Source organism: Podarcis tiliguerta (assembly GCF_965153285.1).
Source record: "Podarcis tiliguerta genome assembly, chromosome: 13".
In the NCBI taxonomy this organism is placed as follows: Eukaryota; Metazoa; Chordata; class Lepidosauria; order Squamata; family Lacertidae; genus Podarcis; species Podarcis tiliguerta.
The window spans coordinates 30,565,382-30,588,703 of NC_139546.1; the positions used below are offsets into that span (position 1 = coordinate 30,565,382).

At 48.7% G+C, this 23,322-nt stretch overlaps 1 protein-coding gene across 3 annotated transcripts; it reads right to left on the bottom strand.

Annotated features, from left to right (window-relative positions):
• Positions 1-214: 214 nt before the first annotated feature.
• LOC310663435 (uncharacterized protein) lies at positions 215-22,616 on the bottom strand. Of its 3 annotated transcripts, XM_083411266.1 has the most exons (8): positions 22,291-22,616; positions 19,724-19,789; positions 18,543-18,833; positions 16,037-16,120; positions 12,180-12,246; positions 3,093-3,148; positions 1,530-1,561; positions 215-1,075 (listed from the first exon to the last, which is right to left on the bottom strand). In XM_083411266.1, exons 1-8 carry the CDS (start codon positions 22,310-22,312, stop codon positions 1,004-1,006), a joined length of 690 nt encoding a protein of 229 aa, XP_083267392.1. In that variant the 5' UTR covers positions 22,313-22,616; the 3' UTR covers positions 215-1,003. The 3 variants fall into 3 exon arrangements, 2 of the variants coding, with proteins under 2 accessions (XP_083267392.1, XP_083267393.1); XR_014504485.1 differs by having other exon boundaries at positions 1,530-3,148; XM_083411267.1 differs by lacking the exon at positions 3,093-3,148.
• Between the last annotated feature and the right edge of the window lie 706 nt (positions 22,617-23,322).

Below are 23,322 nucleotides of genomic sequence, written 5' to 3' on the forward strand. Positions count from 1 at the left end.
GCATACCTCTCCTTGCCACATCATGTCCCTACCACCCCCTTTCTACACTTACACTGACTTATGTTTCACCAGTAGGGATTTATGCTGATATATATCTCCAGCTCAGCCAGCACAGGGAACTTAACCAGCATTGTCATGGCTCAGCTGGGAAAATCCAAAAATAATAACAATAATAATTATAATATATTTATATGCCACCCATCTGACTGAGTTACCCCAGCCACTCTGGGTGGCTTCCAACAAATTAAAACACAAGACGACATGAAACATTTAAAACATCCCTATACAGGGCTGCCTTCAAATGTCTTCTAAAAGTCAGATAGTTGTTTATTTCCTTGACATCTGATGGGAGGGTGTTGCACTGGGCAAGCGCAACTGCTGAGGGCTCTCTAAACTCTCTTATCCGGACAGATCCTGGGCTTGGACCGCACTGCTAATTTGGAATATAGGATAATCTCCAACATTCTCATGTGTGAAGGAGAGATTGATTACTTCATCTTCCTATATAACAAACCAATAGGCAAAATACATTTGCCACTATTTCTATGCTTTCTATGATATCCATATTTATAGGCCTAGGATGTCAGCAAGAGGAATTCCCGGGTATTTTTATTGCGTTGAACAGACAAGTGTACCATTATTAACACAACAGAATGAACATCACTTTCATAATTCCATCTACCTGTGGTTACATCATTTAATGTTTGACATTACCAATGAAACTGCAATCAGACACAACCATGAGGATATGGTAGAATTTGAAGGTTAAGTGTGCATAACAGTAGGAAAACATATCAAGGATCCTTGCATGGTTAGAGGCAGGAAAAGAGTAAATAAAATAAACAGAAAATCGGATGAAAATCTTCTCAGATCTTCTGGGGGCTATAAAGCTTCCAAATTCCTCCAGTTCTAGAACTTTCAAACTTCTTCCATATTATCAATTCCCGTAAATTGTCATGCATTGTGAGGATGCTGCATCGTCATGTGAAATGTTTGAGGTCTCTCAATCAGGTTGCATGTACAATGGAGTAACAGATGCATAAGCTGTTGTTTCTATATTTCCAGATGGTGATGGCTTGGAAATTGAAAAACAAAAAAATAACAGTTACCTACTTATATTGGCTGTTTGGCAGATGTAATTTGGGGCCGGTTGTTGTTATGGCAAGAACAAACTGTTAACCTACCCAAAGAATATCTGGAATATATTTGTAGTTTTACACAGTATTCCAGGGTCCTTGGTACATTGGTGAACCCAGAGGGGGGGTGAGTGGGGCAAACTACAATAGTCCACTTCCTTGGGTAATAACAGGCCAATGCAGAGCTTGTCTGAGGCCCAGAGAGGGAGTTTTGTTAGAATAAAGTTCTTGGCATTACAGTGTAAGTCCAGCAGACCCCTGACACCCCACCTCCCCCTAGCCAGCTTAGCCCTCCAAGTCCTGGGGCAAGTGTACTGGGAAGCCCCCTACCCCTGAAAAGCCCTGGGTAATGAACTATATAAAACCCAGATTTGGCTGAGATGTTTTACTCACCGCTGTTTGGAGGAGTCCTGTAAGTTTGGCATCTGAAGACAAATTCACAGTTAGTCTAGTGACAAAGTACATTTCAAAGATGTGTATAAGTATGTGTACTTCTGCGTACAATCGTAACATGTATCAACCTTTTAGGAGTGGTTCATCCCTGATCATCAGACTCTTTCCTGAAGCTATCATTTGCTTCAAAGACAACAATGCCCATGCAGCTCCTCAAGGCCATTGCCATCACTGACTGTTCATTGCCTCCTGTCTGTTCTGCTCGTATTGAGCTTCTCCAGAGGAAGGTGTCTGAAAATCAGTCAGATACTGAGTGACCACAGAAATGCCAGCACTGACACAAACACACCTCACAGGCCCCATTCACTCACAAAAGTGCCAATTTGCTTTCCCAATTTGCTTTTCCAGAGCAGAAACACCTCTCGTTTGCTATGTCAAGACTTGTTTCTGCCCTATGTTTCAAATGGAAGAGGCAGAGTGTGTGTAGCTTCTTGGATCAATGTCTCAGCTCACACTTAGCCATACAATTCACCTGCAGTACCTTTACGCTTGTTTGCCTGGGTACCACCCAGGACTATGCAGTAACGGGTTTGACAGAAACAGAAAGTTTGAGTTCTTCATCCAACAGTGAAGGTCAGGACCGGCATTTTGGCTGGGTCTGATGAGAGTTATAATCCATCAGTGTCTGGATGGTTGTGCTATCCTGAGAATGCATCTGACTAAGAGGTCAGGGAGGGCAACAGAAACAGTTGTATAATACAGGCCTGCAAAAATAGCTCTCTGGAAATGAATGGCGCATTCAAAATCAGCTGTTCTGGTAAGGCTACATTGAGAGAAGCCTTCCAAAACATCTATGTGGGCATCATTGCTTGTTGAATCTGTCATGTGGGTGAGGAACCACAGCGAGAGCATTCTTCCCCACAGCCCACAACTTCTATTTATAAGCCCATTCTACCAAATAATGTGTTACAATTGTTGTAGGCAGGCCTAAACCAGATGCTTCACTGATTTAGAAATAACTGCAGAAAAATCTAGTTTCTCCCAGAGACATAAGGGTTTACATCTGAGCTCATTGGAATGCAGCTGCATAACAAAATAAAACCATTGTACCTTTCATTAGGTTTGGAGAGCGAAAGGATTTTTTAAAACTTAATTAGATTTGTGGTTTTCATGTTCCAGAACGTAATATTTGTATCCTAAAACTAAATTCTGCCTTTCACACAGAAACCTCCAAGGGATTATATAGCAATACTAAAAAGTTACACCTGAATTCAAAGTTCTTAATCCTTCATTTTAGATATTTCAAGCACGTTTTACAGTCACATGATTAGGTGAAGCGCATAACTCTCTTCCTAGTTTTTCAGCAGAAACATGTATATATTTCTTTTTAGAGCATTTTTCCACAGTTGCAAAGTCTGCAAACTTAACTATTTAGACCAAAAAAGATAAAGCTGCTAGACATTCTGCAGATCCTCTGATTGTGTGCTAGACTTGTGGCATGATTCATGAAGCAACTGTGGTTGTCATGACCCTCAGTCCAAAGGGAGAAAAGAATTATCTTACACTGAATTTCTTCAGAAGCCAGGTTTCTGCTGTTGTTCTTGACTTTAGTTCTTTCCCTAAGAAAAAAAAGAGACAAATGCATTTGCGATGCTGCATATTTACTGGTTCTGAGGGCAGAAAGCCTTTTCTGAGAAGGATGAGATCTGCATTCCTTCACACAACCATGAATGAAACAAAATGCAGGAGATCTGAATTTTTAAGCTTGGTTTAGTCACATGAAGCTTTAAATCTGATAAGAGCAGAAGCAACAGCAGAATTGTTTAGGCAACAGCAGGAGGTTCTTGTAGTAGTAGTAGTAGTAATAATAATAATAATAATAATAATAATAATAATAATAATTTAATATTTATACCCCGCCCATCTGGCTGAGTTTCCCCAGCTACTCTGGGCGGCTCCCAATCGAGTGTTAAAAACAATAAAGCTTTAAATATTAAAAACTTCCCTAAATAGGGCTGCCTTCAGATGTCTTTTAAAGATAGGAGAGCTACTTATTTCCTTCACATCTGAAGGGAGGGTGTTCCACAGGGTAGGCGCCACTACCGAGAAGGCCCTCTGTCTGGTTCCCCGTAACCTCACTTATCGGAATGAGGGAACTGCCAGAAGGCCCTCGGCGCTGGATCTCAGTGTCCGGGCTGAACAATGGGGGTGGAGACACTCCTTCAGGTATACAGGACCGAGGCCGTTTAGGGCTTTAAAGGTCAGCACCAACACTTTGAATTGTGCTCGGAAACATACTGGGAGCCAATTTAGCTTTCTCAGGACCAGTGTTATGTGGTCCCGGCGGCCACTCCCAGGCCCCAGTCTAGCTGCCGCATTCTGGATTAATTGCAGCTTCTGGGTCACCTTCAAAGGTAGCCCCACGTAGAGCGCATTGCAGTAGTCCAAGGGGGAGATAACCAGAGCATGCACCACTCTGGCGAGTCAGTCCATGGACAGGTAGGGTCGCAGCCTGCGTACCAGATGGACCTGGTAGACAGCCGCCCTGGACACAGAATTGACCTGCACCTCCATGGACAACTGTGATTCCAGAATGACTCCCAGTTTGCCTACCTGGTCCTTCAGGGGCACAGTTACCCCATTCAGGACCAGGGTGTCCTCTATGCCAGCCCCCGCCCATCCCCCAAGACAGTACTTCTGTCTTGTCAGGGTTCAACCTCAATCTGTTAGCTGCCATCCATCCTCCAACCGCCTCCAGGCACTCACACAGGACCTTCACGGCCTTCACTGGTTCTGATTTAAAAGAGAGGTAGAGCTGGGTGTCATCTGGATACTGATGAACACCCAGCCCAAACCCCCCGGTGATCTCTTCATTGGGGAGAGGACAGAACCCTGAGGCACCCCACAAGTGAGAGCCCAGGGGTCTGAACACTCATCCCCCAACACACTTTCTGGACACGGCCCAGGAGGAAGGAGCGGAACCACCGTATAACAATGCCCCCAGCTCCCAGCCCTCTAGAGTGTCCAGAAGGATGTTATAGTCAATGGTGTCAAAGACCGCTGAGAGATCCAGCAGAACTAGGAAACAGCTCTCAACTTTGTCCCTAGCCCACCGGAGATCCTCAACCAGCGCGACCAAGGCAGTTTCAGTTCCATGGTGACGCCTGAATCCCGATTGGAAGGGATCCAAATGGTCCGCATCCTCCAGGCATGCTTGGAGTTGTTCAGCAACCACCCGCTCAATCACTGTGCTGGTCCCGGGGGTAAGGTACCTTGGGTGTAGCAGAGTCCACACGAAGAGGGGCAAGGTCCGAGGCAGAGTGCCGGGCGGTGAACAGGAACGCTGGAACAGGAGGCTGTGCAGGGAACAGGAACACCGGATGGTCGGGGACAGGAGGCCGAGCAGGGAACAGGAGTACCGGATAGTCAGGAACAGGAGGCCGAGCAGGGATCAGGAACGCAGGAAGGTCCGAAGCCAACAACGACGTTGCTCCCGCAACCTGGGGCCGGGCTGACTGGGCTTTTATCCTCTTCTAAGGCCAGGGGCGGTCCCGGCCCCCAGGAGCCCCGCCTCCTCTGGCCTTAAGGCGAGCACTCCTCCTGGGGGCAACCAGTTCCCTTCGCCTCTCTGCTCTAAACCTCTGCAGATCAGGAGAGGCCGAAGGGTTACTGGGCCCTGGAGGAGGCTCACCTGTGGCCACTGAGTCGTCAAGCCTCTCTGGGGCCAGAAGGGCTTCACCTGGGGCCAGCTCCTGATGCACTGCCACAGGTGCAGGCTCTTCAGCATCTAGGCCTTGCCCCAGTTCAGCCGGCCCTGGAGGCGGGGACTCCTGTGCAGGCCGGGATTCCTCTGTTTCATCCTCCGAATCGGAATCCCAGGCCATCACACCATCCCCCCTCCCAGGCCCCCCCCTCAACCGAGGGTCCGGACCCGGCTTGCCGGGGTACGTCGCATGGAACTCTCGGAGGCAGGCAGGTGCGTGGACGTTGGCCGCAGGTTCCCAGGAACGGTCCTCCGGTCCGTACCCCTTCCAGTCAATGAGATACTGCAGCTTTCCCCTGCGGTATCGGGAGTCCAGGATGCGTTCCACCTCGTACTCAGGCTCTCCCCGAACCAACACTGGCTGCGGTCGGGGACGGTTCGGGTGGAACTCGTCGGGTGGGGCCACCAGACTCAAAAGGGACCTGTGGAAGACCGGGTGAACCTTCAGGGTTGCGGGTAACCGGAGACGAAATGCCACAGGAGAGACTTGGTCTACGATAGGGAACGGGCCGGTGAAGCGGGCGTCCAACTTCCGCGAAGGTCGAGAGGGGTGGAGGTGGCGAGTGGAGAGCCAAACCAGGTCACCGACGCGAAGTTCCGGCCCCACCTGGCGGTGGCGGTCGGCCTGGGCCTTGTACGCTTCCTTGGCCTGGTGCAGTTGCTCCACCAAAAGCTGTTGCTGGGACTGGAGCTCTTGAAGCCACTCCGTCACCGCCGGGACTGCGGATGTCGGCAGCACCTCTGGAAACAGCCGTGGATGATAACCATAACTGGCCTGGAACGGGGTCTGCTGGGTGGACGCATTCACCGCGTTATTGTAGGCGAACTCCGCCAATGCCAGGTGGTCGACCCAGTCATCCTGCTGGTAGCTGCAGTAACACCGGAGGTACTGCTCCAGCACCGCGTTCGCCCGTTCCGTCTGGCCATCGGTCTGTGGGTGATAGGCTGACGAGAGGCAGACCTCCGTCCCGAGGGTCTGGTGTAGTGCTTGCCAGAACCGGGATGTGAACTGAACGCCCCGGTCGGACACCACGCGCTCAGGTAGGCCATGCAGGCGGAAGACATGCTGAAGGTACAGCTGAGCAGTTTCCTTGGCTGTGGGTACAGATGGACAGGGAGCGCAGTGCACCATCTTGGTGAAATGGTCGGAGAAAACCAGAAGGCAGGTACAGCCACGAGACGAGGGTAAGTCCACTACAAAGTCCAACGAAACCGTGTGCCAAGGGTGCGGTGGAACTGGCAATGGCTGAAGTAGGCCGGGGGGTCGCCCGGTAGGTCCCTTAGCGCGCCGGCAGACATCACAACCAGCAACGTAGCGAGCCACGTCAGCCTTCAGGCGGGGCCACCAAAACTCTCGACTGACCAGATGGGTGGTCCGATACCGTCCAAAGTGCCCCGCTGCTGGGGCATCATGGGCCATCCGGAGAACCTCCAGCCGTAGTGGCCCTGGCGGGATGTACAGACGACCGTGGTGCAGCAGAAGGCCCTGATGCAGAACCAGCCCCGGATACTGTGGGCTGGACCCTTCAGCCAGCTCCCGGAGTCGTTCCTGGGCCCAAGCGTCGACCCGCTGCTGTTCCCGCACCCGAACCTGCAGTGGCTGCGCCTCCTGGGTGGCCAGGAATGCAGCCGGAGGTAGGATCGTGGTGGGTTCTGCTTGCTGTACCGTGTCTGCGTTGTCTTCAGGTTTCCGGGACAGGGCATCCGCCTTCTGATTCTGAGAGCTAGGGATGTAGCGGATCCGGAACTGGAACCGGGAAAAGAACAACGCCCACCGGATCTGTCTTTGGTTCAGCTTGCGGGTGGTCTGGAGGTACTCCAGGTTCCGGTGGTCGGTTCTCACCTCCACCGGATGTCGTGCCCCCTCAAGATGGTGGCGCCAGACCTCAAAGGCTACCTTGATGGCCAGTAGTTCCCGCTCCCACACAGTATAGTTACGCTCCGCTGGTAGGAGCTGGCGGGAATAGAAGGCACAGGGTAAGAGTGGCGCTTCAGGACCAATCTGTTGAGACAAGACGGCACCGAGAGCCGTACTGGAAGCGTCGGTCTCCACCACAAAGGGTCGAGAGGGGTCAGGATGTTGTAAGATTGGTGCCCTCTGGAAACAGGCCTTCAACCCCTGAAACGCCTCCTCTGCCTCCTTGTCCCAGGAAAACGGCGTCTTTGGGCGCAGTAGCCGGGTCAACGGGGTGGTGCGATGAGCATAATCAGCGATGAAGGTCCGGTAGTAATTGGCGAACCCCAGGAAACGCTGTAGGTCCTTGCGGTTCCGGGGTGCCGCCCATTCTTGAACCGCTGTCACCTTCCCCGGGTCCATTTGCACCCCATCTGGAGAGAGCCGGTGACCAAGGAAGTCCACAGTCCGCTGATGGAACTCGCACTTGCTGAGCTTTGCGTACAAACGGTGCTCACGCAAGCGCTGCAGCACGGTCCGGACATGTCCCTCATGGCGGGCCGGGTCACGGGAGTAAATCAGTATGTCATCCAAATACACCACCACGTACTTGTCTAACAAGTCCTGAAACACGTGGTTGATGTAGCGTTGAAACACAGCAGGCGCGTTGCACAAACCGAAAGGCATAACCAAATATTCGAACTGCCCGTACCGGGTCCCAAACGCTGTCTTCCACTCATCCCCGGCTCGGATCCGAATCAAGTTGTAGGCCCCCCGGAGGTCCAGCTTGGTGAACACCTGTGCCCCTTGCACCCGCTCCAGCAGCTCCGAGATAAGGGGCAAGGGGTACCGGTCTGGGACGGTAATTTTGTTCAGGGCTCGGTAATCATGGCAAGGGCGGAGTTCCCCACATTTCTTCTTAACAAAAAGCACCGGTGCCGCGGTGGGCGAGGTGGAAGGCCTAATGAACCCACGCTCCAGGTTCTTGCGCAAGAAGTCCTGCAAAGCCTCGCGCTCTGGCTCTGTTAGGGAATATAAGCGACTCACTGGTAAAGGCGCTCCGGGTTGGAGGTCTATGCCGCAGTCAAAAGGCCGATGCGGCGGCAGCTGGTCTGCCCCCCGTTCCTCGAACACGTCCTGGTAGTCCTGGTACACGGCTGGGAGCGTGGGTGCTGCCTCCTCTGAGGGCGCGGACGCCAGCGTTCCGGATTGAGCATGGGAACATGGGACTGGGAAGTGCACGGTCCGTTTGACCCAGTCAATCTGAACGTTGTGGGCTTCCAGCCAGTCCATCCCGAGCACCAGGGGGAAGCGGGGCATAGAGGCAATGTCCAAAGTTCGCAACTCCCGGTGCTGCTGGAGACACAGGACCAGAGGCTGGGTCTCCTGAGTAACGGCACCTGACCGCAGAAGTCGTCCGTCAATCGCTTCCACCTGGACCGGTACTGGCTTGTTCCGAAGTGGCACCTGATGATGGGCGGCAAAAGCAGCGTCCATATAGGAGCGGGTTGCCCCTGAATCTACCAAAGCATGGGTGAGGATCCAGGGCCCACCTGGAGGGTATAAACGTACCGAAACCATAAGATGTTGCAAGTCCATTGGTGCGGGCCCATTCTGTACGGTTTGGGACCCCCGGTAGCTAGGGCCATCAGCTACTGGGGTTGGCGGTTTCCCTGCGGCTGGCGTTTCTCAGGGCAGGACCGAGCGAAGTGTCCACTTCCGCCACAGTAAAGACAGAGATTTCCATCCCGACGCCGCGCCTTCTCTGCGGGGGAAAGGCGTGGCCGCACTGCCCCGAGCTGCATAGGCTCCTCCGTTAAATCAGTTGTGACCGTGGGGCTGCCGGAAAAAGCTGGTGCCGTGAACTGGAAGTGTCGGCGACCCCGGGCCTGACGACGATCCTCCAACCGGTCGTCTATTTGTAGACTCCGTTGAATGAGAGTGTCCAGCGTGGTGGGGCGTTCCATTGTGGCCAACTGGTCCAGTACCTCGTCCGAAAGCCCTTCGAGATACTGGTCCCGCAGTGCCGAGTCATTCCAGGTCAAGTCCTGTGCCAACAGCCGAAACTCCGTGGTATATGTGGCCACCGTGGACTTGCCCTGTTTCAAATGCCGAATCGCCCGGTTGGCTTGACTCTCTTTCTGGGGGTTGCCGAACGCGGCCTCCAAACGATTGCAAAACCCCGTATAGTCTGCCAGCAAGGGGGAGTCTTGCCTGAGTAGCGGCAACGCCCACTTGGCCGCCTGGTCCTTTAACAAGCTAATCAAAAAGTGCACCTTGGTACGGTCGTCAGGAAAGTTCCGGGCTCGCCCCTGAATATACAGTTTGGCCTGGGCCAGGAACATGGGAAAGCTGGCCGGGGCTCCATCAAATTTCTCAGGCAAAGCCACTGGGTACTTGCCCGGAGCCGGGGCGTCGGCCCCAGGAGCCGGTAGGGCTTCCAAGCGTTGCTGAAGTGCCTCAACCGCGTCACTGAGCTGCTGCACGGTGTGAGACAAGGCCTGGTTCTCCTGGGCCAAAGCCACCAGTGCAGCCGCCTGTTCAGCCATGGCCTCTGGCTCTTCCCGAACGCACCCCTACGAAGGGGGAGTGCGGGAGGTGGCGGGAGCAAACTGTGCTGGTCCCGGGGGTAAGGTACCTTGGGTGTAGCAGAGTCCACACGAAGAGGGGCAAGGTCCGAGGCAGAGTGCCGGGCGGTGAACAGGAACGCTGGAACAGGAGGCTGTGCAGGGAACAGGAACACCGGATGGTCGGGGACAGGAGGCCGAGCAGGGAACAGGAGTACCGGATAGTCAGGAACAGGAGGCCGAGCAGGGATCAGGAACGCAGGAAGGTCCGAAGCCAACAACGACGTTGCTCCCGCAACCTGGGGCCGGGCTGACTGGGCTTTTATCCTCTTCTAAGGCCAGGGGCGGTCCCGGCCCCCAGGAGCCCCGCCTCCTCTGGCCTTAAGGCGAGCACTCCTCCTGGGGGCAACCAGTTCCCTTCGCCTCTCTGCTCTAAACCTCTGCAGATCAGGAGAGGCCGAAGGGTTACTGGGCCCTGGAGGAGGCTCACCTGTGGCCACTGAGTCGTCAAGCCTCTCTGGGGCCAGAAGGGCTTCACCTGGGGCCAGCTCCTGATGCACTGCCACAGGTGCAGGCTCTTCAGCATCTAGGCCTTGCCCCAGTTCAGCCGGCCCTGGAGGCGGGGACTCCTGTGCAGGCCGGGATTCCTCTGTTTCATCCTCCGAATCGGAATCCCAGGCCATCACAATCACCTTGCCCAAGAATGGTAGATTTGAGACTGGGCGAAAGTTGGCCATATTGGCCAGGTCTAAAGATTTTTTTTAAGAAGCGGTTTAATGACCGCCTCTTTCAGCGGGTCTGGGAAGGCTCCCTCACAGAGGGAAGCATTCACCACCCCACAGAGCCTATCGCCCAGCCCTTCCCAGCTTGCTTTTATCAGCCAGGATGGGCAAGGATCAAGGAGACAGGTGGTCGGTTTCACTTGTCCAAGCAGCCTGTCCACATCCTCAGAGGTAACAGATTGGAATTGATCCCATGTAACAAGACTAGACAGGACTCTAGCACTCTCCCACCCTGGCCCTGCTCCCACAGTGGAGTCTGCCACGTTCTGAATCTGAGCGACTCTATCTGCAGAAAACTTTGCAAAAGCATTGCAGGAGATCTTGGGGTCCCTACCAGGCCCCAGTGATGCAGGTGGTTTCAATAGATTGCGAACCACCTGAAAGAGACTCCTGCTGCTGTTTTCTGCAGATGCAATAGAGGCGGTGAAGAAGGCCTTCTTCATCGTCGCCATTGCCACTTGGTAGGTTCGACGTTGAGCTCTAATCCGTGTCCGGTCTGATTCAGAATGAGTTTTCTGCCACCGGTGCTCTAGGCGTCTCAACGATTGTTTCATCACCCTCAGCTCTGGGGGAAACCACGGGGCTGTCTGGGCTCCATGCAATCGGAGAGAGCGCTTCAGAGCCAGACAGTCAATAGCCCTGGTTAACTCTGCATTCCAGCGGGCCACCAGGGAATCAGCTGAAAGGCCATCAACTTGGGATAAAACATCCCCTACCACTCTCTGGAAGCCAATTGGATCCATTAAGTGGCAGGGACGGACCATCCAAATCGGTCCCACCTTCCTGCAGAGGGTAAGAGTCGCGGAGAAGTCCAGTTGCACCAGGAAGTGATCTGACCATGGCACTTCTTTAGTTTCGCTTTTACTTAGTGTCAGATCACCAACATCCATAGAGGTAAACACCAGGTCTAAGGCATGTCCATTAATATGAGTTGGGCCAAACTTATTCAGGGGCAGCCCCATGGAGGCCATGCTTTCCACGAAGTCCCGAGCGGCCCCTTGTAAGGTCGTGTCGGCATGGATGTTAAAATCCCCTAGGACAACCAAACTAGGTGTCTCCAGGAGAACATCCGCCACAACCTGAAGCAGCTCGGACAGGGAATCCTTGGTGCAGCGAGGAGGTCAGTACAACAAAAGGAATCCTGAACTGCCCCTATTGCCCAACTTCCAGAACATGCAGTCAGAAAACTGGGTCTTCCCAATAGGACGCCTGATGCAGACTAGTGACTTCCTAAAAATCAGGTCATGTGGGTTTTCCTTGCTGATTCCAGTATCCTTCTGGTCAGGACCAGACCTGGAGGCAGGGATAGTCCTCAGAAAACAACTAAGCCTGCCTCCTCAGTAATGACATGGTCTGTTAGTTCATTCATGTATTTTCTTCCCCTGTACCATGTCTCTTATCTAAATCCCTCTCTCAGGCTGCTATTTGTCCAACAGTGGCAGTGGGGAGATGCAGGGACCTTACTGGAAAACAGCTTAGGAGAAAGTGTAAAAAAACGAAGAAACGAAAAACCCCATACATTCTCAACAATAGAGCTGAACAAAGAAAAAGTGCATGAAAAAGGATTATTTTGCTATGCTACTATCAACTTGTTTTTGGAAAAGCGGCATAAAAATAAAGAGAATGAAGAAATGAAAATCTTACACATAATCATAAGGAATGTGCTCAGTATTGGCTCTGTCCTGCCTTGAAGATTTCTGAAGACACAGCACTAAAACAAAAAAGAAGAAAGGCAAAGAAGCTGTTATAAATTAGAGCTGACATATGTCTGAATTTCCCCGAACATTACTGGGATTTCAGAGGCAGAATTGACGTCTGGGTGGAATTTCCAAAAGGCAGTGCAAGTCAATAAAAAAATTGCTTTGGGGGGGGTGTTTTTGTAAAGGCAGGGGGCAGTTCCATGAAGGACGAGTGGCAGTTGAAGCCACTCCTCTAAATGCACAGTCCTCCAAATGGATGTATACAGTGGTACCCCGCAAGACGAATGCCTCGCAAGACGAAAAACTCGCTAGACGAAAGGGTTTTTCGTTTTCTGAGGTGCTTCGCAAGACGAAAACGTCTTGCAAGTTTGTTTCCTGTTTCTTAAAACCGTTAATACCCAGGGTGTATTGCTTCAAGAGGTGCAGTTGTGACTTGACTTCGAGGAGCAACTCATAGCACGCGGTGTGGTAGCCTTTTTTGAGATTTTTGAAGACTTCAGTGATTTTTGAAGCTTTTCCAGAACTTCTTTTGCAGCCATTTGGTAAGTTAAACTTTTAAAACTTTTTTGGGGGGGTTGGATTTTGGGTTGGGGTGTTTGGAATTCAAGGACTTGGTGTTGGGGAAGGCTCTGCAAGAATCTGGAAACTTGTGCTGTTTATTTTCTGATTTTTTCCTGATTTTTTGGGACCATTGGGGCAAACTGCCTTTTTTAAAAAAAAAAAATTCTGGCTTTGGATTTCTGTGTGGTGGGTGGCTGGGTGGGGGTTCAGGGAATTGTTGAGAAGGGGTTTGCAGGAATCTGGAAGCTTGTGGGGGGTTTTCTGATTTTTTCTGATTTTTGGGGACCATTGGGGCAAACTGCCATTTTAAAAAAAAAAAAATCTGGCTTTGGATTTCTGTGTGGTAGGTGGCTGGGGGGGTTCAGGGAATTGTTGAGAAGGGGTTTGCAGGAATCTGGAAGCTTGTGGGGGGGGTTCTGATTTTTTCTGATTTTTTGGGACCATTGGGGCAAACTGCCATTTTTAAAAAAAAAAAAAAAATTCTGGCTTTAGATTTCTGTGTGGTGGGTGGCTGGGGGGGGGAGGTTCAGGGAATTGTTGAGAAGGGGTTTGCAAGAATCTGGAAGCTTGTGGGGGGGTTTTCTGATTTTTTCTGATTTTTGGGGACCATTGGGGCAAACTGCCATTTTTTTAAAAAAAAATTGTCTGGCTTTGGATTTCTGTGTGGTGGGTGGCTGGGGGGGGGTTCAGGGAATTGTTGAGAAGGGGTTTGCAGGAATCTGGAAGCTTGTGGGGGGTTTTCTGATTTTTTCTGATTTTTGGGGACCATTGGGGCAAACTGCCTTTTAAAAACAAAAAAATTCTGGGTTTAGATTTCTGAGTGGAGGGTGGCTGGGGGGGGGTTAGGGAATTGTTTTCTGGGAGGTTTGGTGCTTTTGAATTTTTTGGATGCGAAGCACTGATTTTCTCTTTTTTGGGTTTGCGAAAGTAGGAGCTGTGCTGCCATGGGGCCCAAGAAGACGGCTGCTGCAGAGGCCGGCGAGAGGAAGAAGGAGAAGGTCACCCTGGAAATGAAGAAGGAGATCATCCAGAAGCACGACGGTGGAATGCGTGTGACGGACCTCGCCAGGGAGTATGGAAGGAATCCATCCACCATCGGGACCATCCTGAAGATGAGGGAGAAGATCCTTGCGACGGACGTAGCCAAGGGAGTCACCAGGATCGTCAAGAACCGCCCAGCTGTTCTGGAGGAGGTGGAGAAGCTGCTGCTCATCTGGTTAGAAGAGAAGCAGCGTGCAGGGGACACAGTGACTGAGGCCGCCATTTGTGAGAAGGCCAAGGCCTTGCACGCAGACCTCGTCCAGCAACAGCCAGGAACCTCAGGCGAGCCAGAAGTCTTCAAGGCAAGCAGAGGCTGGTTTGACCGGTTCAAGACAAGATCTGGAATCCACAGCGTGGTCAGGCATGGAGAGGCTGCCAGTTCTGATGTTCCTGCAGCTGAAGACTTTGTAGCGGAGTTCCTGGAGGTTGTGAAGACGGAGGGCTACGTTCCACAGCAGGTCTTCAACTGCGACGAGACCAGGCTGTTTTGGAAGAGGATGCCCAAAAGGACTTTCATCACCCAGGAGGAGGCCATGTTGCCTGGCCACAAGCCCATGAAGGAGCGTCTGACCCTGCTCTTCTGTGCCAACGCAAGCGGTGACCTGAAGATCAAGCCCCTGCTGGTGTACCACTCTGAGAACCCACGGGCCTTCAAGAAACACAAGGTCGACAAGGAGCAGCTGAGTGTCATGTGGTGATCCAACAGTAAGGCTTGGGTCACACGTGTGCTGTTTGTGGACTGGGTCAATCTTGCTTTTGGCCCTGCTGTCAAACAGTACCTGCTGGACAATGACCTGCCGCTGAAGGCTTTGCTTGTGATGGACAATGCTCCTGCTCATCCTAAAGGCCTTGAGGAGGACTTCAGCTTCATAAACATCCTGTTCCTGCCGCCTAACACCACGCCACTGCTCCAGCCGATGGATCAGCAGGTCATCGCCAATTTCAAAAAACTGTACACCAAGGAGCTTTTCAGGCGATGCTTTGAGGTGACTGATTGCACCACCATCACCCTGCGGGAATTCTGGAAGGACCACTTCAACATGGTCACCTGCTTGAAGATGATCACCACGGCCTGGAACGGGATCAGCCAGAGAAATTTGAATTGCGCTTGGCGCAGCCTGTGGCCGGACTGTGTGGCACCAAGTGACTCTGATGCACCAGAGTCAACAGTGGTGCAGGACATTGTTTCCTTGGGGAGGACCATGGGCCTGGAGGTCACAGAGGAGGACGTCAGCGACCTGGTGGAGGAGCACGACCATGAGCTGACCACCCAGGAGCTTGTCGAACTGCAGGCAGAGGCTGCGCAGGAGCAGGCCTCGCAGGAAGTGGAAGAAGCAACTGAGGAATGGCTGTCCTCCAAAGAACTGAGGGACATTTGTCACAAGAGGAAAGATGTGCAGGCTTTTGCAGAGCGGCACCACCATGACAAGGACCTGACCCGTGACCTTGCGAACAGTTTTGATACGAGGGTCATGTCGTCTTTCAGGCAGGTCCTGAAAAGGCGGATGAAGCAGCAGACCATGGACAGGTTCTTCACCAAGAAGCAAAGAGTAGAAGAGGAGCCTTCTTTGAGTTGTCCCCCAGAGTCTTTGAAAATGCTTTTCTGTCATGTTTACAAAGTTAAGTTATTGTTCCTTCAGTTTTTGAAATGCTCTTTACAGTATGTGTGACTTTAAAGAGCACTTAATAAACTGTTCTTGTGCCAAATTTGGCTTTGTTTGGACTTTTTTTGACCATAGGAACGCATTAATTGATTTTCAATGCATTCCTATGGGAAACCGTGCTTCGCAAGACGAAAAATTCGCTAGACGAAAAAACTCGCAGAACGAATTAATTTCGTCTTGCGGGGCACCACTGTACTATTTTCTCTATTCGAATTCAGTTTTGTACTTTCTTTTTGCTAACATATGCATGTTTGTGCACAATTTCTCCCATAACTGTGCATGTGCGTGCACACACACATATGCACACACATAAAAGTAAGGACATTTTTAGTTGGAGACTTGCGTTGCAAGTGTGTGTTTTGAAGGAAAGCTGAGTTTCAGCTCTCATGATGTTCCTGTAAGTGTGAATTAGGTAAGGTCACTTTAAATGGGAACAGAATTTCTTCCTCATCCATACCCAATTATCAGATTTGCTGATACGTGAAAAATCAATCCTTTCCATAGATTATCATTGCTTCAGGTTACCAGCACTCACCTTTCTTGACCAAAAGGTAGATCAAAGGTACCAACACCAGAATGGTACCACCAACACCTCCACATATAATTCCAAATTTTGGTCCTGCCAAAAAAAGAAGAATAACCTGAATTAGATCAAAAAAGAAAAGGGAGTCTTCATTTGGCTTCCCTCACAAAGCCAAAATTAGCCGCACCTAAATCAGGCTAGGCTTACCATAAGTCCGAAAAATTCTGAAAATCCAAGGAAATCAGATGCCTAAAATGTCATCGGGGGGGGGGTTGAATTTTAAGAGATGTCTGGAATTTCCTTTATGTATGGCAACCTGGTTTTGGGGTTTTTCTGATTTCTCCCCACCTGAGCAGTAGAAGGAATGTCCCCCCTTACATGGGAGACCCAGAGCGTGCTTGTGCCCCCCCCCCAGCATCCCCAACTGAGGAGTAGGGAGACAGTGGAAAATAAATATGACTCAGTTATCCTGTCCCTGCCTTCTTCTCCTCTCAAGAGCCGCTGCATTACCCTCTCAAAGCTGCTGCTGCCTCGAGGAGGACAGTGGTTCCCCTTTCCAGGATGCAGAGCAGGAGGTGAGGAACTCAGCTAAAAAGGAACACGGCGCCTGTGACTACTTGTTCGGGATCAAGTCCAAAGGAACTTATGTCCTCAGTCCTACCCTCCCAAAGCGGCGGCGGGGGGGGGCTCAACAATGAATCTCCCTTTCTTTCCCTGCTAGAAGAAGAATAGGCTGTTGGAGACGTGGATGTTATATACAGTGGTACCTCGGGTTACAAACACTTCAGGTTACAAACTCAGCTAACCCAAAAGTACCTCGGGTTAAGAAATTTGCCTCAGGATGAGGATGGAAATCACGCGGCGGCGGCGGGAGGCCCCATTAGCTAAAGTGGTACCTCAGGTTAAGAACAGTTTTAGGTTAAGAACGGACCTCTGGAATGAATTAAGTTCTTAACCCAAGGTACCACTATATTTATTTTTTGTTTGTTGGGGAGGCTGGGGTGTCAGGAATTTTACTTTTTGAAATATGGCAAGCCTAAATTAGGCAGAACTCCTCCCTCATATCTTTTGAATAAACAAACTAGCCATTTTTTTCTGTACACCGAACTGGCTTGATTGATGGCAATCATTGGTCAAAAAAGAAGAAAAAATCAGACATTGACATCAAGAGTGCTATCAAACTTTCTATAGTGGCAAAAGAATTCTATTAATATGGTCTCAGGGTATTAATGGTCTCTAACGGGAAATGATAAAAACTTTTCTTGATTGTGTTTGAGTATAAATTGCATTATTTTGTTTCTGTGCTAAGATTTAAAATGGCATACTAAAACAAACAATCTATTAAATAAATATTTTTACTCACTAATGCTGCTACATTGGAATCACAATTACCTGGGCAGGGAAAAACATGGACAATATCAGGAAAGCATGGCTCATCATCCTATCAGGAACAGCAAAGAGTAAGGGAATTACCCTGAATCTTGCTAGAGAAACTCTCATAATTGTGCACTATCAAGTTAATGGAGTAAAACTCCCTTGTGGATCAGAAAACAACTCCTGATTGATTCACAAACTTCTTGGATTTTGTAATGTGGTTTTGCCACAAAAGTGCCTTCAGAAATATGTATTTTAATATAACGTATTTTATTGGAAAATGCATTGAAAAGTACTGCAAAAAAATACATATTTTGAGGAATGCATACCAATGGTGTCATTAAATGTATATATTAATGTGCATCAAAACAATGGGTTTGATTTGAACTAAAAATCAATGATTCTAGAATCAGGTAGGTAGCCGTGTTGGTCTGACGCAGTCAACATAAATTAAAAAATTAAAAATTTGTCCAGTAGCACCTTAGAGACCAACTAAGTTTGTTCTGGGTATAAGCTTTCATGTGCATGCATACTTCTTCAGATATGAGCACACTTCTTCAGATACATATATCTTTTTTTTAAAAAAAGGAATGGTTATGACACAGAACCATTCATTTCATTGGGCCTACTCAAAGTATAACTGAGCTGGATGGAAAAACACATGTAATCTTTCATGCAGTCTTTAGAAAAACATGATATGCCAAAAGAAGTGAAACAGGATGGACTTAGGCTTATCTAAGCCCCACCCCTAGAGGCTAGACACATATATCATGAATATTTTTAACAGGTTGCAAAAGCATCACTCTTTGATAAGCTGCCTAACAGCAATGCCTATTTTTAATGCACCATTAAACAGTGTCCCTAGAGAAGTGCTATCATCTCCATGCTATAGGCCAGAACCTCCAACATTGATTGCATAGGTTCAAAACAGCACCTATTTTCATTTAGATAAGTATATGAATGTGCTCCAGGGAAGTCTGAACATGCTCCATGGCTATGATTAACTGCTGTGATGGGTGGGGAATTAAATGGACTGTGCTGTAATATGGCATGACTGGCTAGCTGGAATTCTAAACAGGACTATTCCATCATGCAACATTTTCTTGCAGGTCCCTTCCTAGTCTCATCATTTCTACAACCTTACCTGGTTGGACAATCAGATTCTGAGCATCACTGAGGGCAGATTTCTTCCTTTGGTTCATTGCATCAATCTGCTGGTAACCACAGGAATATTGGCCAGCATTCTTCAGTGACGCATAGATTATGTACTGAGCATTTTGAGATGTTGCTTTCTTGAATGAAACAGGAGCCCCACCTTTACAAAAAAAAAATCTGGTCACTGCGACCTCTGATGGAGCCATACATAGTACTGTGATAATTTCCCCTTCAGGAAACAATGTTGCATTCCAGTATAAATCAGGAGCAGGAAGTTCACCTAGAGAATGAACAAACAAACAAAATAAATAATTAACATAAATGAATGCAGAGAGTAAGTGAAAATGTAGTTGCAATGGAGGATGAACATTTGAGTAATCATGTGGAATTAGATTGCTTTATCACCATTATTTTGGTCTTACTGTATTGCTTTTTAGCACTTTTTAAATAATTGTTTCTTGTATACTGCTTTTAATTATTTCTTTTTGGGGAAAGTGGCATGCAAGTGTTTTACTCTGTTTTATTTATTTAAAGCATTTTAATGCCACCTCATTTTTTATTTAGAAATTTGGGATTGTAAACTCTCAATCTTCTAAAAGGTATAGAAGATTAATAGTTAGGTAGGCAAAAAGATCTTATGAGGCAATCCTATGTCAAGTTTCCAACTGGATGATTTTTTGAAGGATAAAACAACTCTCTAGCTCCAGCCCACATGAGCTGCTTAAAGGAGGATGGGAGGCCCTTTAGTGAGTGGTTTTGCTCTCTGAAGCCCCTCCTGGTCTCATTTAAAAGCAGGCAGTGTAGGATGTGAGAGAAGGTCAGAATAGCTTTAGTAAGTGGTCAGAATGTGAGGGAAAGAAGGTTCAGCCAAGCTTCAAGGGGAAGTTTGGGCAAGTTATGATGGAATAGGCAAGGGGGTAAGTGAGGTGTAAATGGAGGAGGGGTTAGCCAGGTGGAGGGGATGGAGGGCTGGAGGGATTGGTGAGCTGAGAAAGTATGGGTGGCAGCCTCTAGTACATCCCATATTTTCTAAAAGCTTGATGATGAAATGAAACAGCCCCGACCTTCTTTGATAATGAACATTTAGCATTAAACATTTGGTTCATGTAGAGGAAAAACCTGAAATCTCTGAAATTCTGTACGCACTAGTGTACACAGTCCCAAACTCACCTGTAGAAGTGCAAAGCTCTGAATCTTTGTCATCACCCAAACACCGGTGATTTGCAAGCAGAGCACCTGCAATGACATTCATGCAGTATGCTTACAATATGTGTTAACAAGTAAACACAAGGGCGGAGCAATGATTTAATAATTCTCCTAACCTGCTATTTTTGCTTCAGCCTTTTTGGACCGTGTTTTCTAGCAATCCCTGGTAGTTTCCAATTATACACAATTAATACACATACAGATGAGAGTCGATGTAAAGCCATACGATTGCCAAGTTTCCTATATGTCAGACCACCTCCTATTCTGGGTGCAAAAGGGTGCATGGGGTTTAAAGAGATTAAACAAGCATGTGCAAATGCAGAGCTGTTGAGAAACCAATTAAATCGCCCTTTCCCATGTGTTTCATACTGTTCCTTCTACCAACACTTCTTTAATTTCTATATAGCGTGTTCTCCTTCATGGAGAGCACGTGTTGCGGTGGGGTCTTCTGAGCCACCCCTCTGTTACTAGGCAGGGTCTCTAAAGATGGCCTGGGGCAGTGATTGGTTCACTGGGTTGCTGGGGTAAAAGTTATGTTGCAATTTTGGTGGGAGGGGTAAAAGGTTTAAATACTCTGCACACAGCCTGGAGCTTTCTCTTTGCTGCGTGCAACGGATCACCTGCCCACCCGCCCTTGAGTAAGGGGTTGTTGCATTGACCTTGCTATGCCTGTCAGGGGCTCGTCTGCCGTTGGGGCAGGGGCCTGGTAGGAATTTTGTCCATCTGGCTGATTGGCTGGGCCATTTGGTTTTTGCCTACTGCGTAGCAAATTGTCACAACTTGTAAGGTTGCGGTTAGGCATTGGTTATACAGTGGTGCCCCGCAAGACGAATGCCTCGCAAGACGGAAAATCCGCTAGACGAAAGGGTTTTCCGTTTTGGAGGTGCTTCACAAAACAAATTTGCTATGGGCTTGCTTTGCAAGACGAAAATGTCTTGCGATTCCTGGGGTGTTTTTTTCACTCCCCACCCCCTTTTTCTAAGGCACTAAGCTGCTAATAGCCTTTTAGCAGCTAATCCGCTAATCCCTTAAGCCTTTAATAGCCGCTAATAGCCGCTAAACCGCTAATAGCGCTAATCCGCTAATCTGCTAATGGGCTTGCTTCGCAAGACGAAAAAACCGCTAGACGAAGAGACTCACGGAACGGATTCTTTTCGTCTTGCGAGGCACCACTGTAAATTGGTGGAGGAGAGGTTAGGATAGGCTGGGCCTGCCCCTCCATGGTTGCTGCGGAAAGGGAATTCCGTTAAAGGAATCTTGGGGCTTGCCATCTTTTCATCCAAGGGCCGGCAAGCCTTTGGGGAGCATGCGGATGAGAATTGAGGGTCTGTGACTCCGCTCCATTTCTCCCCGACTTGCTTTCCCCTGCACTGTCTTTCGGTGGTGCCCGGAAGTCAGTTCTGTCCCCAGGCAGGGGGTCAGATAGTCTTAACCAATGCCTAAACAACCACTCACGGTTTTGTATTTAAATAAAGTTGTGGCCAAAATTATGCCAAAAACCTTAAACAAAAATTAAGTGTGCGTTGTGAGTTATTTGGGGGTTGGCTTGGGGACCTCGACACACAATTACATTATGTTGTATAGCCCAGTCATTCTTAAACTGAAATTATTGGTTTTCTTGCAGATAGTACTAGAACAATAAGAATTTAGATGTTGAAGAGGAAGGCCTTATTTCAGTTTCTTTTTTTAAATGTATATTGAAAACAGCTTGGCTTTTCTGTAGTCCTCAAGGGCAATCCTATCACAAGATCTAAAGACATTAGGATCTCTCCCTCAGTTGGTCTCAATAAGTCCCTCCAGATCAAATGAAGATATGCTCATCACAGCTCAGCTAGTTAAACTGAGGACACTTTAAGTCCCACAGAAGGCTGTTGCAGGGATGTGGCAAGGAGCAGGTGACTTGAACTGGAACCTAAGATCATTCAAATCAGTCTTGAGTCCTAGCAACCTCACAAAGAACAGTATTTTTAAGGTTTTTTATTCCACTGCCTCACTTAGGCAGAGCAGCAGCCCTTCTGTTGAAAATGGACTAGATCTGGTGTATCTTAAACTCAGCTTAACTGGTGCCGGTATGCTTTATGAAATCTTCTTCTGCGTAGGACTTAGAATCTTTACTGGAAACTTCAAAGAACCTGTCCTCATACAGTTTGTCACATTCCCAAAACTACAGATCCGGACAAAATTGTTGAGTTTTTTTCTTTTTTGGTGTGTGTGTGTGTCAAAGTTTTACGATCACCCACTCCCCGCCCTGCCATCCACCACCGCCAATCGCGCTGATTCCCCTCTCACACAGGCACATGCTCCCTCACATGCTCCAGAATTTTCCTGATAAAACGTGTCAGTTTCACCATCTCATCTAAGTCCATTAATTTTAACAACCACTCCTCCATTATTGGTCTTTCCATCTTTGACACACACACAAATGCACAATCCTAGGAAAGCTCTGATGGGAATTATGGAGTTTACTTTCCCCAGATGTTTCAAGAGGTTGACTATATTCAATAATTCCCTTCCCAGTTTCCCAAACTTACAGAGAACCCAGAAGAGATTCATCAGGGCAGAGCAGGAGTTGGTTTGCCAATCCGATGTTTGTCCACTCTTCCCCACCTCTGACTCTCAGCTCCTTCTACTTCTCTCACAGACGAGACGGAAATCTCCACAATTTTTGCAGCATGCATGCTTCTATCCCCTCCCCCAGGGCACACCCTCAGATGTGGCTTCAGCTACGACTCAAGGATGTATAATTTTATACCTTTCCTTCTGGTGAACTATTCAGCGTATCCATGACCCTCAGGCACATTCACTTAGAAATAATATTTGATGGTCAGAAAGGCAGCTTTTCATCCATTATCCTGTTTACCCCCGACCAGAAACCCCGCTGAAAATAAGTACATTAGTTCACATGATAGAGAGAAGATTCAGACAGAAGATTCAGAAGATTCCTTCTAAGGATATAAATAGGAAACATTTTTTTCAGGATAAAATGAGTGGGGCTGCACCCCAGCAGCTAATGCCCAAGATCACCCCCATGTAGCATGGCCTCCCCTATGACCTATCAAGACTGCATTGAGAGACCTCATGGGCCAGGTGTATGCCACAGGGCCTCGATCCCTATTCTAGCAGTTTCTACTGTGAAACTGGGTAGAGCAAGTCCACTCACCCTTTTGGTGCAGCAGCACTGTGGGACAGCAGAGGCTCCACTAAAGCCTCAATGAGGGAATCATGGCATCAGTGCTCTATGGCTCTACAAATAAGCTTTTTAAACACCAGCAATGGCTAAAAGTATGAGCAAATTAGCAGTGGGAAACTTTTTTTTTTAATGTCAAAATGGATTTTAAAAACATTTTTCTTGCTAGAATGCCCAGCACTATTCCCACTACTTTGCCCTCCATGGGAAGTGTCTTGGCTTGTCATGCCAAGTATTATTCCTTCAGAAGACTGGATCAGAGGTTCTTCCAAAGGGCTTGGGAATCTAATATGGATTATCTGTAATGGACTCCTGTATTCTGAAGGCTTGTCAAAACTACAATGTCATCTAAAGCAGCAGAAGTTCTATCCACATG